This window comes from Astatotilapia calliptera, chromosome 2, assembly GCF_900246225.1.
Source record: "Astatotilapia calliptera chromosome 2, fAstCal1.2, whole genome shotgun sequence".
NCBI lineage: Eukaryota > Metazoa > Chordata > Actinopteri > Cichliformes > Cichlidae > Astatotilapia > Astatotilapia calliptera.
The window spans coordinates 32460852-32481536 of NC_039303.1; the positions used below are offsets into that span (position 1 = coordinate 32460852).

General features: G+C 41.2%; 2 protein-coding genes across 2 annotated transcripts; one reads left to right on the forward strand and one right to left on the reverse strand.

Annotated features, from left to right (window-relative positions):
* Nucleotides 1-507: 507 nt before the first annotated feature.
* On the forward strand, nt 508-1985 carry map1lc3cl (microtubule-associated protein 1 light chain 3 gamma, like). The gene is made up of 4 exons (XM_026143307.1): nt 508-654; nt 752-807; nt 897-1003; nt 1175-1985. The coding sequence occupies exons 1-4, from the start codon at nt 597-599 to the stop codon at nt 1362-1364; spliced, it is 411 nt and encodes a 136-aa protein (XP_025999092.1). The 5' UTR covers nt 508-596; the 3' UTR covers nt 1365-1985.
* Nucleotides 1986-5926: 3941 nt separating this feature from the next.
* ehd1a (EH-domain containing 1a) lies at nt 5927-19951 on the reverse strand. Its single transcript, XM_026143294.1, has 6 exons — nt 19162-19951; nt 14627-14724; nt 9836-10077; nt 8948-9118; nt 7453-7617; nt 5927-7098 (listed from the first exon to the last, which is right to left on the reverse strand). The coding sequence occupies exons 1-6, from the start codon at nt 19548-19550 to the stop codon at nt 6568-6570; spliced, it is 1596 nt and encodes a 531-aa protein (XP_025999079.1). The 5' UTR covers nt 19551-19951; the 3' UTR covers nt 5927-6567.
* Nucleotides 19952-20685: the final 734 nt, after the last annotated feature.

Here is a 20685-nt window from a genome sequence, read left to right on the forward strand (position 1 = left end):
TGGTGCTGGCCATTGTTAGTCAAGGGTAAAAGTTTAGCTTAACATGGGTTAAATGTTCTAAAGATGACCATGGTGTCCTACGTCAGACACTAAGTGAAAGGATAGAAGTATGGCTCATCTAGTTTTTGAGTGTGACAGTTTGGGTTGTGCAGCTTTGTTTAGGAACCTCTGCTTCTCTTGGAGGCGGGCCTCCTTCGTTACGCTGTGTTCTTCACATAGTGTCCTCCTCTGTGTACGTGACAGCAGAACCGAAATCACAAGCCGACGTGAGAACACTCAGAGAGATAGCCAGTATGTGTGAATCTGTTCTGAAGAGGACACACACACACACACACACACACACACACACACACACACACACACACACACACACCTCTGCATCCATAAACACTTCTCCCCGGGACGAGGAGCGTGTCCTTGTTTGCTGGTGTCACATTTCGACTCCTCCCAGCCCACGCACCCTATAAAACACGAGTGGTCACCTCAGCTCGTCGGGGTTTGCTTACTTCCACCCGAGGGGACTCTGTCGTTAGCCCGGGCGAGACAGCCTCCATCACCATCGGCCTCTGCGAAACACTCAACAAAACCAAGCACAAATGGCTCCTTTTGAGAAATCTGTGGAAACGGTGCCCTTCAAGCAGAGGAAATGCCTCAGTAGGACAATTTGGTTGACCTTTCACTGAGTGGATGCTGTTTTTAAAGCATGTGTGTAAAATATGGTCTTCAAATTATTATTATTTTTTTTCTCTAGCAACAAGAAAAAATGAAGTGTGCAGCATTCGGTCTAAATTCCCCAACAAGCTGCCTGTAAGTTGATTCAGACTAAGATGTTTTAAAGACATAATAGATGCGTGTTGTTGAACTTCCTGTTAAAGCAGACGTGTTTTTGCTTTTAGGTGATTGTCGAACGTTACATCCGTGAAAGGACCCTTCCCCTGTTGGACAAAACAAAGTTCCTGGTTCCTTATGAGCTCACCTTGGGTCAGTTCCTCTGCCTGCTCAGGTACGTCATCTGTGACTCACAGCAGGTTCTTTTGTTCTGATTTTTAAAGCCCTTTTCTTCTCCTGCAAGTTGTCAGATTTGTCATTCTTCGCCATGCCTCTGCCTCCCTCACATTCTGTCTTTCTTTGTCCTAAAAATCTCAGTCTGCCTCTCCAACTGTCTCCCCTCCAGGAATAAAATCGCTCTGGACTCCACCCAGGCTCTGTTTCTCCTGGTGGCGGAGAAGAGCATGTCTTGCATGTCTTCCAACATGGGGGAGGTGTATACCCGCTACAGAGATGGTGACGGCTTCCTGTATATCACCTATGCCTCTCAGGAAATGTTCGGAGCTCCTCTGCAAGCAGCCAAGCGGCCCTGCTGAGCCTGAAAAGTGATAAAACGAACTGATTTGTGACCAGTGGAGACACCACACAACCAAACCTGGGGAAAAAAGGACAAACTGAGCCAAAGCAAGACTGTTCCTCCCCCCCAAAGAGCACATCTGTCTACCTCATGAAACCTCCCTGGACTTAAAGAGATAACACGAGTCTGTGGTAAAGACTCAGATTTGGTTTGGGGTAACAGGACTAATTATATTTAAGGGTTTCTATTAAAAGATATTCAGTATATAAAGCTTTTTTTTTTTTAAATTAAGAAAAAAAATGTAAGATTTTTCTTTTAATTTGAATGTTTGGTGTGTATTTTGTCTCTTTAAACATAAAAAAAAAAGTCTTTCTGTTGAGTTTCAATGCAGATAAACCAGTGTTTGTGTTTGTGGCAGCACTTTCCACCCCCTCCACCAGACAAAATCAGGTTAAACATTGTAACTTATAAACACTTATATGAAATCTTCCTTCTGCCCATCCCCATCTTCCCTCAAGAATGTGAAACTGTCCAGAAAACATCTTCATTACAGGAAATATTGAAGCACTCCTAGAGGTACATTTGAAGCTGCTCTGATGTGTTCTTAAATCACCAAAAAATAAAATTTTGTCCCAATAAATTATTGACCTTGTGTGATATTTCCTACACAGATTCTAAGAATGCAATTTCTTTTAAATAAGGAGAAATCATCTGGAAGAACATGATTTATTGATAGAGAAATTGATGTATTTGGCAGTTAGACTCCGATGACCCATCATGGCAGAACAGAATCCCAGTGGTGATTGGATATAGAACAGGAGTCTAGGTGCTGGTGAAGATTAAGACTGAGGCTTGGATGAAGCTCTCACTGAATTGTCTGCTAGGTGGAGATGGGGAGGAGGTGGGTTACACGAATGAGTCTGAAAGGGAGAACGACAGAGAGCGTAGATTTAAACAACGCAAAGTGGATACTGATTGGCTCTAAGAAGGCGGGCAAGAAGATAATTGGACTAGAGTAATGATGACAGTATTGAGATTGACTGTATTGAAAAGCAGTAGTGATGAAGAGAACAGCAAAGCAGCCTAAAACCCAGGAAGGCAGGCAAATGAGTGATTGCAGATCTTCCTTTCTGAACTCATGCATAAGACACGCAAGATTTTTGAGGTGCTGAGTAAGACTGTAATTTCAACTGTAATTGAAATTACAGATCTGGTTCATTTTGATGGCAAGAAAGGCAAGTGAAGATTTCAGGCTTTTACCTTTGGAAGTTTTTCGGATATCCTTGTTTAAAGATTGCATTCAGTGTGCAGAAAAAGTAGGCACACATCTTAAAAAGTGTCCAATATATGAGGTTTATTCCACAGGTCATTAAGGATGTTCAAACTACACTAATGCTGACTTGACTTATATAAGATGAGTATTTAATAGCTGCACATCTTACAGTTTGTACTCACACATAGGCTACAGGTGCTTCATTCCAAGTGGGCTTCCACATGACTGTGTTACATAAGCCTGACCCAGTCAGCTCCCTGCTGGGGTCAGCATGTCAGAGGGTTGACGTGGAGTGAAAGAGAGTCAGGGGCATGGCTGGAATACAGATGAAAAACAAAGAAGCAGTAGCAGAAAACAGTGGAAGGCAAGGAAGGAAGAGGCGAAAAGGGTGACGTCCTGACAGAGGAAGGCTGGAAGACGGAAACAATGTAAAGGAGAGATATACAGTGTGGAAGAGCGGCTATCCAAACACAGTGCACAGAGGCACAGGGATGCAGAGCCAAACAGCCTCTCTCTTCACACCAGCCTGGGCATTCCAGCAGCTTTCTGTCAGTAAATTATCATACCTGAACAGGAGGAACTCTGGAGCTGCTGCCAGCTGGAAATGATCTGCTTGAACCGGGGAGGATCCTGACTTTTCAGGGGGAAGTAAATGTTTTTGGCTCTGTTTTATTTACAATTAAAAGAACATCAGAAGCAAAGGAGCTTCAGTAAATTCCAATATTTTCATAGTAAATGGAAAAAAATTCTTTCTAAATTGCATTTCTTTTCCATTTTAAAGGTGGCCACAAATTATGCTTTATGTTAAATTTTAGGAATCTCTTGGTATCTCTGATTGGCAGAATAATCCAGTCACGTTTCTTAACTAATGATTTCTTTCCAATTTTATTAGTTATCCTTTTTCCCTCTTTGCATCAGTTTAATGACAAGGCTTGTATTTTGATCTTTATCCTGTGATAGTGATGCAGTGGCTGAAATTCAGGATCAGTGGTTTTTACAACAGTTGTTATATTCAACAACATTTTTGTGCCAGAGAACAAAAAGAAATCCATCTTAAAAGAGTTTTTACCTCTTTAATGGGACACAACAAACAAGCATCCACTTTTGGTTAAATTCATTTTGTTTGCAGACACAGAGATGCAACCAACAGTACAATCAGGTAATAAAGTTGCGCATCCTTAAAACATGCAGCTTATGTCCGTAAGTATTTGGACCACAAACCCCATGGACATCACCAGATGCGGTCTTCATGGTTAAGATGTTGCGTCAGGCCTTTACTGCTTTCAGTTTTGTTTTGAATAGCTGAAAAGCTATTGACCTGAGAACAGGCGACTCACTGGGCCACTGAAGAACATCTGATCAGTTTTGCAGCGTTTGGCTGAATCTGAGCAGAGCATAGAGCCCTGCATACTTTACAGTTGATCCTTTTACTTCTATCAGCAGTCACATCATTAATAAACACTATGACCTGGTTCCACTAGGCGCCCATGTCATAACACTGCCTCCACCATGTTTGACAGATGGCATGGTATGCCTTAGATCACAAGCCTTTTCTCTTCCTACTGTTCTGGACCAAGTTTATCTCTTATCTGTTCATTTACCTTGTTGTAAACTCCCTTGACAATAATATTCCTACCTCATGAGTGTTTTTGAATCCAATCATGCACTTAAACTGTCTTTTGTGGTGTATTAGTGGTGCTGAGCAGCCCGGTGCTGTCACACTTTTTACACATGTACCAGATTAAAGTTAGTGTTCTCTCCCCGATTGGTTTATTTGGGTGTTTCAGCTTAATGATGGTGTACCTTATTTACATTTTTAGTAGCTGTTCGCTTGTTTAGTTCCAGTGAACAGCTACTAAATCCAAGATCAACACTTGGAATCAAATGCAGGTCTTTAATCTGGTTAATTTGAAAGGACAAAAAAAAAAAAAAAAAAAAAAAACCTGCTCAATCTGAACCTGGGTGATGTGATAAAAATGGTAAATGGCCTGTATTTGTATAGTGCTTTACTAGTCCCTAAGGACCTCAAAGCGCTTTACACAACCAGTCATCCACCCATTCACACACTGGTGATGGCAGCTACATTGTAGCCACAGCCACCCTGGGGCGCACTGACAGAGGCCTTAATGGTTAAAGCACTTTTATGGGCCTAACTGCGTGACTTATGTTAAAGGTGTAACAACACAAAAAGCAATACATTTTTACCATTCAATACATTAAACCATTCACGTCAAGTATCAATAAGTAAATGACATAGAGAAAGGATGGTTATATTAATTTGGGGCAAGAATGCAGATAAAGATAATTAAGACAGAGCAGACCTGTTAGAAATCTATGCAGCTCCTAATAACTACATAATGTTTACTGTCACCATCACGCATGTGCTGGAAGGGCGTGGGAAAGTAGAATTGCTTACAACTGGTTGAAACAGCACTTGTAATAACTCAGGAAGACACAAGAGAGCGCCTCTGGACCAGAGGAGAAATATCATGTATCTTATGCTGGCTGATAACTTACTGAGTCACTGTGCAGCGTTTCAGAGTAATTTTAAGATAAGATGGAAACACATGACCGTGAGTGTAATGGCGTGTTTTAGGAGGTAAACTGATTCTCTCAACTGATATTCAGTTACATAAAATGATCAGATGAGACGATGAATCTGCCATTTGGAAAATATGCAAACAAACATGATGAGACGTGCAGTGTATGAGGATGTGTTTGTGCAACTCTTGGAATTGCATAAGTCATCTTTCTGCATTTCCCTTTACAAACACTGAGAAAACAGCCGATACATACAGGCCTGACGAGTATTATTTATACTTCAGTTGCTTGTTTTGACATCTGACATCTACATTAGGCCTGCTCAGGTTATATAGTCGCACAGATTTATAAGGCGAATAAAAGTGTATATTATTTCCAGGCTCACTGGAGAGTGTTTCCTGTCTTTCTGTTTACAATTTGTGCTCGTCTCTGAGCCCGGACTGAGTTTTTGTAAATTGTCTCCACGTGTCGTGTAAGAGCTCCAGAGAACGCAAGCATGTCTGCCTTCGCCACCATTTTCAATTTGTCCTTGAAAACGTGCAGGCAGAAGCCACTTTCATGGCTAAATTACCTTATATGTCCTCCCAGCCCCCTGCTTTGACTCTGTCTAGCCTACAGAGGGCAGAAAAGCACACTAAACCAATTTAAATTAATACATTAAATAGTCTCTGGATGACCTTTGGATGACCTCTGGGTGACACAGTCCTTGACATAACCTTTGGTAACAGAAAACCACTACAAATTTAAAGCACCAAACTATGAATCAGTTAAGATTTATTTAGCATATTTATTTAAATGTGTTTCCCCCATTTTAATAAGTAGCTTTCTTCTGACAAACCACTGTTAAATGTGATATAGCAATATTAAATACAAATCCACTTAACCTTTTGAATGGTACAAGCATTCCTTTTTATTTATCCGGCAAAATAATAAAAAAGGAAGCTTCTGGAAAGAGTCAAAGTTAACAGTGAGGAAATACAAAAATAGAGATAAAGCACATCTAACCGCTGTTTTGATTAATTTCCTTTCTCTTTCCCATTTGGAAAAAAAAAAACTAGATTTCTTTGGATCAACATATAACAATATGAAGTGTATATTTGTAAGACATCTTTTACACAGGATGCATAAATCCATGTTCCACCTCATCGTGTGACCTCCAGCTACCCATCAGTTTGGTAATTGTCCTTCTATCGGTCTGCAAATAAAACCCCTCTCCCACCGTTTATTTCACACACACTAAACATTATCCCCAGATTCACAAAGATGGACCCACCCTCCCTCCCACCCAACCCCCAGATACCCTCCAGTCTCTCTCTGGTGAAAAATACCCCAGGTGCTGCCGTTCTTTCTTGAAGTTAGACACTGCCTGGAGAGCCCCGTGTTGACATCAATGATCTGCAGGGTGCATCTAGGCCTCCACCGTCCCACGTTTAGACGGGGGCACCAGGTGGTCTGGCAGCGTGGGAGGCAGCTCGTGGCCCTCCAGCTTTACCTTGATCAGGTGGTTGGCCAGGGCAAACTCCTCGTCGTCGAGGAAGCCATCTTTATCCACATCTGCCAGCTTCCAGATCTTTCCCAGGACTGTGTTGGGCAGCTTGGACTTCACCAACTCCTTCTTGGCGGCAGCGCCGGACACTTTGCCGTTGATGGGAGAGAGGGTGTAAAAGATCTCATCGTACGTGGGCTTGTCGCGACCCACCACCCACTCCAGCTCGTCAATGCCTTCGCTGGCACCCTCACCGTAACCGTGGCCAAAGGGACCACTCATGGTTCCCTCAAAAGCTCCACCCTTGACGGTCTGGCTGGGCATGGAGGCCTCTTCCTGGCGGACCATTGCCATGAGACGTGCGATGTCATTGGCGAGCATGTCCTCCACCGCCTCCAGCAGTTTGGGTTTGAGTGAAGCAAACTTGGTGAAGTCCTGACCGTTTAGCAGCTCCTGAGGGAATGAAGGTGGTTGAGAGAAAACAGGAATTGGTGATAGAAATAGATCAGTCTTCAATGGCTACCAATGGGAGCAACATACAAGAAGCAGGATTTCCTGACAAACCAGGAAAAATAAATCTCATCGCCGTCCTGGCCCATCCTGGAGGGCAAGAGCAGGAAAGAAGGGCAAAGATGTGAAGAGTAAAAGGTTGGAAGGTCATTCTACTCTGAACAGCCTGTTTCTAACACTTTATACAACACTCCAAAAATAGAGTTGTGTTTTCATCAGATCTGTAACTCAAGACAGCACTTCAGTTTTGTCAGGGAAGTGCTTCAGTTCTTTCTTTTTTCCCTTTTTAAATCTTACCTGCATTTTATCAAGTTTGGGGAAGTCTCCGGGTGAGATCTGGTGCTCCTTCTCTATCTTGTGGTAGATTTCCCCCAGGTTGGCAATCAACTCCTTCTTTTTGGAGTCCTTTCCAAACACACTCGGCATCTCCTTTTTCAGAGAGCTGATAATGTAAGCTTGCACCTGAATGCATAAGAGAAAAAGCAGAAATTCTTAGCACCCTCTGGACTTCTGCATTAAACATTTCAGAGCTACAACATCTGAATTTTGGACTTTTCAATCAGGCAGAAGGCCAAATGAAGGGAACTAGATTTAAAATGGATGTCTGCAGTGTATTTTTAAATTTCAGATATATACATATTGACTAAAAGCAGAAATAGATAAACCCTGTGCTATAATTTGTATTAGTCGTTTTAAAACTGACATATGTTCAAACATATCACTGGGCTGACATCTGCTTGTGGTGACTTTAAACATGAAACACTAAGTTGCAGGGTGGGGATTGTTTGTTTTTTGGTGTCACCCTATTAATGACATAAGACAGGGGCTTAAAAAGAATAGAGAGTGAAAATATGACCACATAAATTAAACTCAGCAGCCAAGTCTAAGAATGGTAATCTGTGACAGAAATATCCATTTAAAAAAAAATTCAACATTTTTTTTTTTTACTTTTTGGTTTCTTTAAAAATGTACAATTAAATGAAAAATGCCACCAAAATGTAAGAAGATAGGACGGGTCTATGGCTGGAACGTGTAAAAACACAGTAACACATACTACATCGAGACAGAACACAGTGACGCATATTTCCAGGGTAAATAAATGCATATAAAATGTGTTTTCTGACATCGCAGGCTTTCTTCCGAAAGTGGTCAGTGCTGTTTTTCTGTGGTTTTTTTTTTTATTATTTATAATTCATGGTTTTTTGGGGTTGTTTTTTTTGTTTTTTTTTAATATACCATTTATAAAAATATGCCAAAAAAAAAAAAAAAAAAAAAAAAAAAAAAAAAAAAGTATACTGGTACTTTCAACGGGTTGTGTTTATGATGTGAACGCTACAAAGCTTAGTTTATACTATTACAGTGTTATTTGTCACCTGTGCCCCAGATGTAATGTCACCGCTGCTGCTGGTTGACATGTGGTGAGCTTGGTTTCATGCAGACGCACACCTAACGCCGGTAAACTGCCATGTGCACTGAGCTCACTCTATGTGAAAAGAGCAGCAGGCTGAACTCTAAGCTTGTCTATAGACACTCCTATGATCCATCAGTGAGTGACTAGTGGATTATCACACACCACAGAACTAGTGGTGGTGTATAGCACTGAATTTTTTAAAATGCATTTCCTACCAATCCATACCAATTCTAAAGGTGAACCTGTGCCGTTTCTCCAAGTATCCATGCCTATCCTTTAAAGGAAGCATAGGTGCTACTCAAGCACTGGTATAAAAGAATGTGGTGCTTTGTGCAATGATCATTGCATTGGGCCACAGGGTTTAATTTTCTTAATACTGACCTTGGCGAGACGTGCTCGCTTGATGAGGTCATTAAGTTTGCGTAGAGCTGCATTGCGTGGCAGCGACTGAATGTCCACAAAAAGGTCCTGTTCCTCTGCCTCAAACAACTTCCTGTTGTCCGGGACCAACAAGGGCTGTGCCCAGAATGACCCAATGTACACACGCACCACCTAGAATAAAGGTTTTCCAAGTTAATATCCATTCATCTCCATCAGGTTACACTTTACAGCTCAAACCCACGGCAAGAAATTCTCTCACAGGCCACATATGTGACATTGTTCTCATGGATTTATAAACAGAAGTAAAACATTTATATAGTCCAACACAATAAAAACAAGAAAAGAGTGTAAGACTGAGTCAATCAGGAGTACATTTTTTTAAAAATGTGACTGATCTGTAGTGTTAATCCTTCAAACAGGATATGAACTACAGATCAAAGTCAATGAGTAATTATCTGCATGCTCCAAAGGTTTCCCTGGGATCACTTTATGAATATGGCTCTGGATCAAACATTAACTCAGTATTCAGGTGGAAAAAATCACAAGTGCTTATGTCACGTGATATCAGCTAGGACATGGGATTTGACATGGATGGTATTTTATCCGCATTTCACTTTCATTAAGGTGTTTTTTTTTCTTAAGTTCCTTGGTAAAGTGAGAACTTGATAACGTTGGAAAAGCTATCCAACCTTCGCCTGGAGCTTGGCTTTCACTCTGAAACAGTAACATCCTTTGTTTGCTCCACATGTGTCTAACACTTGATTACTACCAGGCTAGAGTGAAATAATTCTCACAGCGTTACAAATTTTCAGTCAAAAACAGAATTGTAAAAAACAACAACAAAAAAAGCAAAAACAACAAAAGGGCTTTTTTTTCCCTCCTTCCCACCTCAGGTGTGTTGATGATTTTACCCAAAGACCACATCAGCGCTCCATAGACCCTCATCAGCTGCTGGGTGCTGATCTGGTCTGCCTTGTTGAGCACCACGCGCATTTTGTCCTCATGGTTCTTGAGTGCGCGGATCACCTCGGAGAACTCATCAGAGATATCCAGCTTGTGGGCATCAAACAGGAGGATGATGCGATCCACGCGTTCAGCGAACCACTCGAGCACAGCGGCAAAGTCGTACCCTGGAGAGAGTAAAGAAAAGCTTTTTGAAACATCTTTAAATATATTAAATGTCGCATTACTGGGTTTCTTAACTGGACTGTTTTCCCAGCTCTAAACCTTTTGTCTACAATAAGGTCTGAACAACATTAAAACTTAGGTAGGTGTGTATGCTGCTTGAAATCAAGTTTCCCCAAACAGATGATGCATTGCCATTAAAACAAAAACAAGACAGTACATGTTAAATTCAGCCATATTACGAATTATTATAGTGTCATGCTGTTAACATATGGGGAGTGATAAAGAACTGTCATGACTAGATAAGCTCACAGTGACACACATAGCAGGCTACATTGTCCTGGGTATCAGTGTGCACTATTATCTTCCAATGTTTGTTCATATTCTACTTGAGCACATCAAGTGCAACGGTGTGGCAGCCATCTGACCTGAAAGAAACTCCAATAACTTGCATCTTTAAAGAAGTTTAGTTTTGGACTCTACACATATTTATATTCCAGGTAATGTTTAGATAAGGGATTTCAAGAGGCAGGTCTTTTTCCTCTGATTACTGATTAACTGGCTTTACTGCTTTACTGAGACAGAGAGAGAGTGGTATAAAGGTAAGTTTAAACCACAGTCCCTCTGGATAATCTGAAGCATGACATGTTTTTTTCTGGCCTGCAGCAGGCCGTGGGAGGTTGACAATGCAGAGCCTGTTACTTTGTCTGACATAACCTAGTACTTCTGACCCTTTAAAAACAAACAATTGAACCATCAATGTAACAAAAAAACATTTTGAAAATTGTGTTGCAACATTGAAGGGTGGGTGACTCCTGTGGAACTGGCTAAAAGCTTTTTTCTTTGGAGGTTTTAGCCTCAGGAATAAAATGACCTCTGGACACAGCAGATTCTGCAACGTGCCTTAGAGAAACCAAGCAACGAAAGATCAACAGAAAGCAGGAAGACACATACTTGATATAAGGTGTTAAACTGAAAATGCTATACACTGCAACATCTTTAAAAAAAAAAATTTAAAAAAAAAAGTGAATAGCTTGACCAGAATGTGCACTACACACACTTCTATAGCCGCCTGAGCACAGAAACTTACTGTACTATTCACTTCCTTTGGTTATTTGAGAAACTCAGGGCAGAGTCAGATTGCATAAATTGGCTTTTTCCCCCCTAAGTTTTCATTTGCCTCAAGGACTTGAGGAGGTAGGAGCGAAGAGAGCAGTGGTTTTCATTAGTGTGTGCATTCTTTTCTGAGCCAATGAGACAGTCGCTCTAAAAGCTCATCGCAGCAGCTGCACAATTGACGGCAGATCTGCAGCTCATGCATTCCAACATGGCTGGCTTTTGTCCCTGTCCAAATACATGTATACAAAAGAGCAACGGAGAGATACGGTCAAAAGAGCAACTCTGTGATGGAGACACGAAGAGGGAGACATGGAGATAAAAAGAGAATAAAGAGGGAACACAGAGAGTAAAAGTGAAAGTAAAATGACAAGGTCTGGATGAATATAGCAGATGGATACTGGAAAATTAGTTCATGCTTGTAACATGTGAAAGTAAAGGGGCATAAAGGGGGACTGCTTGCAGTTAAGGATCCCAGTGGGAGCCAGATGAGGATATTTGTTCATTCCATCTTAAGTCTGTTTTTAAACGCACATGTCAGGGAATCGGAGAGGCAGCTGCTCAAGGCTGACTTAGAACACATAGCATTAACAACTGCTGTGTCTGTACTATTCACACAGACATGAAGGGATAGAGCCATGCACTCATGACTTCATGGCTTCAAAATCATGTGCCTCTTAGACAGAGAGCAGATGATTGGAAAAAACCCTGAGCATATTTTCTTTCAGAATTCTGGGAAAGTCGAAGGACTAGTTTGGAATTCGAGAAACAGAATTCCATATCACAGCACAGCAGCTATAAAACAACAGATAGGACTTAGCATAAAGTTGTGCGATATGCCAAGGTCTGTTAAACAAAAGGCCAACAGAAACAACCAGCTTTAAACATCTGTTTGCTGCACATTTACTTCACAGCAAGGACATATTTCCAGAAAGTGACATCCTCTTCTTCAGAATAATCCTTAAGTGTTATTTTTTATCTCTTAATAGTGGCAGGCTCAGCCTTTTTAAAAAAATGTATTTACAATCTGCTTACGTGGACCTATTATGCTCACTTCCAGCTCCAGATGTTTATTCTTAGACTCTAGTAGAGTTTTGCACGAGTCAGTTTAGTTTATTTATGCAGGTCATTGGTGCAAGCCCCCAGTTCATCCATTGCCTGAAACAAACTGTTTTTACTCTCTCTCTTTAAGACATCCCTCTTCTGACTGGCTGCCTTGCAAAGGTTTGTACAGCAGGTGGGGGGGATTTTATGTTCACAGAAGGAGACTGGTGTCTGAGGTGACCACAGTAGGAACATCCCCTCTCTGTGGCAATATAAAGAGCCAAGAGCAGAAAAAAACAAAAAAAAAAAAAAAAAAAACACTGCCTGAGATTTTGCCATACAGGGATTACTTTTCATTGCACAGTCTTGTATAATCTTACTTGCACTTCTTGCTGACTGTTTCAGTCCTTTGCTATGTTTAACAGGAGCTCCCACCAATGTAGGAGCGCATACATGACAGAAAAAAAGGGCAACAAGTCCCCTCTAATTTTGCTAAATAGCATTAAAATATCATTGTCAATTCATCAGCACTGCTTGTCGGAAAACACACCACCTAGTTCCAGTTTTACTATAGCTTTTGCCACTTCATAGTTTACTAAGGAACAAGCACTGAACCACACATGCTGACCTAATCAAAAATAAACACAGTCCAAGTGTTATGCAATAAAAAAAGCACCATATACTTAAATCAATTTCACGTTTCCTGATTTTTTTCCTGAAAACTTTTGTAATTGTGAAGTTATGTAAACAGCCTGCACATTTGAAATTGTGCAATGCGGATCTACGCTAAAAACTAGAGACGTAGCAATCTGTGGAAACCTGAAATAATATCATAGCTTCCTGTAGGCCTGGTACAAAACAGATCTGCCATTATTCTGGGTGAGGCACACATGACCGTCAAAGTTGAGCAGCACAATCCAATCAGTTGTGTTTATATATGACACAGTTAGTACAGTATGTCTGCAGTACCGTATTGTATTCATGTTTATACAGAAACAGAGGAGAGGATAATGTCTGTAAGACAGTGTGTATGCGGAGGACAGTCTCTTTGACAGCAAGAATGTAGGAGTATGTGCTGTATGTATACAGCTGTTTAAGGTATGAAACATCAGATTTAGCGTCCTCGTGTCTTTAGTCAGGGTCACTTTTCCGTGTGCCAAATCTCTTTATTCATACTCAGATGTGCACATCCGTTTCTACGTCTACAGTCGCTTGTCTGGCCTTGTCAGTTTCTCTGGCCTTTCTCTTTCTACAGGCTAATTACATAATCAGTTTTTCTTTATTTAGCTTAATAGTCTTCTTTTTTCCCCCCATTTCTTCATATAGTGCCTCACAGGAAACAACTGCGATAAAGAGGAGCCTGTAAAGAAGCTGCCAAACACAGGCGGTAGTGGATAAGGGGAGGGCAGTCTTGGGAAACTCTGCTATGTTTGCCATTTTACTCCACTTCCTGTCTCTGGGTTGTACAGAAAACCTGTGCTTATATATGTGCTTCCTCTCAAACACACAGAGCAGGTGGGGGGGAAAAAAAGAAGAGGCTATGTTTTGTTTGTAAGATCATCAAAAGTTACAAGAAAAGTGCGTATGTGGCAATTCTGAAATGACCCTGCAGGTCGAAGCATTGCTGAAGCATGCAGATAAAAATATAAATTGATCTATTTCCACAGAGTACAGGGAAATGATTCAGATCTGTAGTGATAAATAGTACATAGGAAACAGAAAAGGTAAATCAAGTTTAAAAAGTAGTAATAAAGCAAATAAAAATAGGAAGAATGGTAATGCAGGACGCAATTTTTCATACCTTTTTAGGTCTGATTAGAAAACAAGAGGGATTTAAATGCAATCTATTATAATTATTCCCTACTATATCTTTTTATTCCTGGAGCTTTGCTTAAAATAGTCCTTATTTATCTTATACCGGGCCTTGGTCTTGGGCCTCAGCTCTGTTTTAGCTCCTCTCCCTTTCAGACAATTTCTTTAAAGGCGCTGAAGAGCTACAAAGAATGAAAAGTGCTATGTGGCCTCTTGGCACTGTCATGCTGTTGAGGTCTCCATCAGATTTATGTAACCTGTTTGGTTAGGCATTGACCTAGAGGTGTTAAAGGAGCTAAATACAGGTTTGACAACACAGTGAGCCAAACTGCTGCAGTAAATTGGCAGTGCATTTGCTAAACAGAAACAGGCTTGGGGAAAGGAGGGTATGTTTGTTGTTTCAACATTTCTTTTTCAGAAGTGAAGTTGTCACTTCCTGTGGTTTTATTTTGCATACATGCAATGCTTTCTGATTGCGCTTGTTTCTGGGTTCTGAGCAGTGGGTGTGGTGTGGTAGAGTTTTAAGAACATGAAACAAGGCGTATGTGAAAGGTGGGAAAACTGGATGTATGTGAGGCAGACCTCTGCTTATCCTCTGCTTCTCCCCTGACAGGATTCCAGGAGTATCAATGATGCTGATGCTCTCCAGGACGGGGTTAGGCATCTGGGCACACATGAACCTGCCAAGGAGGTAGAGAGGGGGAGGAGGGGGTGAGAGACACAGAGCACAGAGAGAGGGGAGAAAAAGAAAGTGAAAGAGCATTATGAAAGAGAGAGGGAGAGATTGGATCAAGAATAACAGGCAGAGGGGTGTAAAAGGAGAGAGGGATACAAAACTGGTTAGGTGAGAATGCTTACATAGACGTCCTATTAAACAGACATTAATCTTGAACTTTGTAGCAACAATATCTCAAGCATAAAATAATGTTCTTTCTTGTTGGAAGAAACCTGAAACTAATATAAAATAGGAGTCTGTTAACAGGACAAAGCTGGGGTTTAGAGGACAGCTACAATCTCATTTTACAAATCCTTGATGCCTTAAGGTAAACTAAAAATGTACATTTCTGAAGTTAACAGTTATTCTACATCTGCCCTTTAATGTTCAACTAATCATTTGCTTTATAAAGTGTGTGGTTATTGTAAAAGACTGCTACCAACTGCTGCTTTTAACACATTTGATTCAATATTTTTAAGATGAAATGAATGGATGTGTGACATTTTTTGCTTAAAGACTTGCTTATTATCAATAATGGCTTATCAAAGCAGTAATTTCTTTTTGTCGTTCAACAAGCTGATTAATTATTTCAGCTCTAGTTTGGATGTTTTGCCCTCAACAACAGTGAGGCTACATAATTATACAGTCAGATTTTCCAAACGGCGTGACAGCCATGCTTTTAGGTCAGCACTGAGGTAAGAATATTTAATAAGGGAAACATATGAACAATACATGATAAGCCATAAATTATATGCCTTAGTCATTCCCAGTGCGGCATAATTCACTTTACAATACTCTCATCAAGCTGGGACACTGGGGTTTAAATTTTAAAGCCGAGTGTGAGCCCTTAAACAGAAATGAAGCCAAGAAATTCAAACACAGACAGATATAAGAATGAAAGTAGATGACTGCTTTTGCATACACCCCCATTGTCCCACTCAGGACAAAGAAGGGGATTGTTAAGACACCACACAGTCAGGAGTACTACTTCTCACACTCTGTTGCCCTTTCAGTCAAACTGAACTGATACTCACAACATGAGCTCAGAAGCAGCAGGTCATAAGACTGGGGGAGAAAAAAAAGAAAAAAAAAATCGTGCTTTTACATTCCTGCTGTGACCGCGCTGAGAACGCACGCACACACACACACACGATAAAACCCTAACAAAGCAGGGAAAGGAAAAATCCACAAAGAGCAACTTAAAGAAATATAAGAATAGGGCTTCCTGCATAGAGGCCCTGTGTATTAATGTTACAATAATAAACTACAAAAAGATAACAAACGTGCAGGTTTTTCACTCTCTCGCTCTTAAAGCTGATGGCATGTGATTCCCAATAGGAATTTTGGCTGAGCTTTTCCATTTCAGCCATCTATCCAAACATTTTTCCACATAGAGCTAGCAGGAAAAAAAAAAATGTTCCAATGAACTTGAGCTGGAATTCTTTGAAACGGAGGGCCCAAGGGGACGAGGGGGGACGGTGCATTAGCATATCAAAGATCCTTCAGTTTTTCACTATATCTTCAGAAAGTGGGAAATGCACCACAGTGTAAAAGACATCAAGCCTATGCTGTGATAGCAAATCTGGCTCCAGCTAATGACCTCCTGACCTATGACCTTCCCTCACGTCGTAACCTCAACTTCCCTGAGAGAAGAGGAAACGGGGTATCTGTCATTACTGCTGGAGATGCAAACAGCAGGTTACAACTGTGTGACTTTTCCTTCTTCCTGTGAAGTCTTGCCTCGTGTGGGTGAATCAATCATTTCACTACACACATACCTACACAGGTCTTCATGCTAACCTCTGTATAAGAGTGTACGTGTGTCAGCCGCTATCACAACAAAGTGCAGAGTCAGCACCCTGGAGGAGTACAGGACGGAGCAGGATAATGTGGGCCGGGGTGGGCCAGTGCGGAACTTGAGCTCTGCTGACTCCGATTTTACTGACTAAACATTTACAGAAAGCACTGACATACACTGAGGGGCTCTGACTGCAGTTGAATTAAACATAAAAGGGGAAGAAGAGCTAAAACATTTGCATGCTCATCTAGGTGTAAAAGAAACTGGGTAACTTTTGTGGAAACACTCAGAACAGTATCACTGCACAAACAATGAAAGGTCAACCACAATTCAATAAATTCTATTTTTTTTTTTTTAAAACCACCAAAATTGGGAAGCTACCTACTATTTTGGGCTTAGAAAACCCAAGAGAAAGCTCTGCATTTGAGGATCACATGACTGATTTCTGTTTACTCACTTCATAAATAACTGCTTATACCGAGAGCCTGGTATTTAAAGGCTAATCTGAAGTTTGAATGACTATAGTTAAGAGCTATTAAGAGAAGCTGCCCTGACAGTCTCATTCAGTCAATTACCAATGTGACCCTTGATATTACCTACCTAGCTGAAGACCAGGCTAAATTCTTTGACTTCCTGAGAGGAAAATGGAAAACTGGCCTCAGAAGTATGGTTCAGAAGTCAGCCTGGTTCTAAATGTTTATCTACATCCAGTTCTTCGTGGAAAATTTTAATCAATTCATCAACTTGCAGGCCACTTCTTGGCTAAATGCCACGTGAGCTGTTTAAACAGTTCATACACCTGCTATTGTCTTACCCACATATCCTGTTGTGTGTGATCATGTGAGCTCTAAACCAGCATATGCCCGCTCATGTCTGCGTATGCTTCTGAGACAGAGATGCACACTGAAGTGAAAGACTACCACAAGTCCCACAATACCGCAGGACTGTTTCCAGCAGTTTGGCAAATGATGCTACAACGGACAATAGCTTTTGTTCAAATCTTATCTGTCTTCCCTTCAAGTCAGTAATAAAGCCATAGTGACCAATGAAGTCTTCGAGTCCCCTATTCTTACTTCACATTTTCAAGTTTGAGTGATGACACTTGGCAAAGGTTTGACACTCATGCGAGATAAACCAAACACTCTACAATAATAAAGGAAGGGCTGTCATGAGATAATGGGAAATTAGTCCAGCTAGGGAAGTGTCAAGTTGAGTGTTTGCGCTACCCTACCTACACCCACATAATACCCTGAAACTAATAACAGAACAAGTATTATGACTGTCCCAGAGTTTTTCAGTTGTGCATTATTTGTTAATCCCACTCAGGGTGCGACTCAGGCAGAGAAGGGGGGCATACCTACATCCTCTACAGGAAATGACATAATCAGCAATCAGATGTTTGACATATGATGTCAAATTCTGCCCCCCCCCAAAAGCCCCCCAGCACCTAGGAGACTGTTTTAAGAAACGTCACACTGGCTCTGGCTCACTGCACATTGCTTGTGCAGTTTCACTTGCACTCTGAGCTGGGAGGAGCATTTACTCAATGAAACACTCAAAGATTGAGCTGCCCTTGGCACTCTCTGGGTTTGAAAGAATACCCTAGAATCAGTTTTCTATGCCATTTATTTAATTTTATTCTGCTGTTTTTGATTATTTCTGCATTCTTGTCATAATTAAATTGCATTAACTGGTAAAAGACCCACAAGGGGAATACTTCTGAGTCATCTGAGTGTTTGCTGGGGGACATTTTTGTTGGATTAGGACATGAGCTGAGTAACAAATATAAAAGTAATTAATAATGCTTTGGGAGTGGCTGTGTTTCCCCATAATCTCTTCGTTATCTGGATCATGGACTAGAATTGACCAACTTCACATAAGCCAGTCTAGTAGTGCCAAAAAGTATGTTACAATAGTCAAAATCGATAACCACGCCTTTAATCCTTTGTGATAGGACTATAAAAGGTCACAGGTAGCGGATGAGGGAGTTGGTTTACCATGCCATAGGACATGAAAGTTATGGCTTCATGAGCTGAGGACAGGACAAGGTCGGCATGCTCCCTAGCAATATAACCTTCAACTATTTCTAAGTTCAAGAGGCCACACTGGGAGAAAATGGTCAGCCAAGAGTGACTCTGCCAGGTGGCGAAGAAGATCATTTGATTGGTAGCATATGATACAAAGCGAAAGGGAAAGGCTAGTGGGAAAAGGTGTTGGAAAGCACCTTCCAACCCTCTGCTTTATATACAAGCTACATCTGTCATCTATTGACACAAAACACCAGCATTCTTTTAAGATGATGAAAGAGGTAAAACCCTCACAGTCTCGGCTCATTTTAAAAGATTGTGCAACAGCATAATGTGAGAATGTACCTTGAAACGTGTCGTACATGTAAGAACATGTAGGAGTGCATTTAAAATCAGGGCTGCTGTGTTATTATGACAGTTTCTCAACACACAACAGCACTAAAGTGAGAATTCGAGTCAGCCCCATTCATTTCATTCACAGAGTAATGAATAACCCTGGGAGGTGGAGGTAGTGGTGGGAGTCATATAATTTTTCATATCCTCTTTGATAGAGTGGAGTCCTGCTCACTGGCTTTACCTGTTGAGAAATGCGTTGCCAAAGGCGTTGAGCTTGCGGAAGGGCTTCTTGGGATCGACAACCAGGGCATTACCCGGTATCACCCCGTCCTGTTCCCCGTGCATCACCGCGATGAAAGAGTCTGTTGTCGGCTCCGGGCCAATCCGCATACCGGGGAAGTCCTGCTCCATGAGGTGCCGGATAAATGTGGTCTTCCCGGTGGAGTACTGGCCGACCAGGAGAACCATGGGCTTGTTATCAAAGTCGGCATCTTCGAGGGCTGGGGAGTGGAAGTCGTGGAATCGATACGTGTCCTCTAGCGGGAACAGTTTGGTCCGGTAAAGCCGCCGCAGTCCCTCCGACACGTTCTGAAACAGCTCGGGATCCTTCTTCAAGTTTTTCCTGAACATGGTTGCTTCTTTTCGCCTACTTGACACGAGGGTTTCAGTCTCCCCTTTAATAAGTATCGAATTTAGAGGTGTGGATGCTCACACCGCCGAGAGAGTAGCTGCCTGCTGGTATAAAGCTACGGACTGGGCGAGGCTGAAGTTTTTGTCCCCACCCTCCTCTTTGCTAGCTAGCCACGCAACTGCGAAGTCAGTCATTCAAGGAGGACTCCTTTTTCACTGGACGTTATCTAACGTGACGTGACACGACACGCCACCATAAAAACTAAGCTGCGGTCAGATAGATGCAGTCAATTGCTGCTTAAATGTCAGACAGCAAAACTGTTTATTGGCTTGCCAGCCGACTAGCCACCTGCTGACAGTTGGTGAACCGCCGAAGAGGACTTATTCCGGAAACAGTATTTTTTTTTTTTTTTTTTGCGGGGACTACCGCTACAGTCTGTATTTCACAATAAAAGCCTCTGTTCTTCATAACCCATATGAAAACTTTGATGAAAGCATGTATTCATTCATTTGTTCATATATATATGAACCTGTGAAGCCTCTGCATGAAAAGTTCATACACATACAGTTGTGTGAAAACGCGCTTACCACCTGCCTGATTTCCAGGGTTTTTTTGTATATTTGTCTTGGTTAAATGTTTCAGTTATTATTAATGAGGAAAAAATCCAAACAAAAACGTAAACAAATAAACAATGAGAGTGTAGTGGCAGTTATTTCAATATATAGAAAAAGCATATCATATGAATGTGGAGGGAATGTCTACTAATTAATATTAGGGAAATGGATATAAATAGTAGAATGTTCCGATGGATTAAGGATTTCTTAACAGACAGACAAATAAAAGTATCGGAGGGGAGGGTTTAGCAGAAAATTGAACGCCATAAAGGAGCATTGTGAGTAGACTATGTTTTTAATGTTGCTAAATTATTTATTTAAGGATGTAGAGAGTGGAATCGGGTTATCACTTTTTGCAGATAATGGGGGAATGTGGAGAAGAGGAAGAAATTTAAAATTTATTATACTGACGCTACGGGGAGCAGAAGTGGAAAAGAATATGAATTAATATTCACTATATTGTGTTTATGTGCAGTGTTTGTAGTGGAACTAGCGTTACTTTTAATTTGAAATGACTACA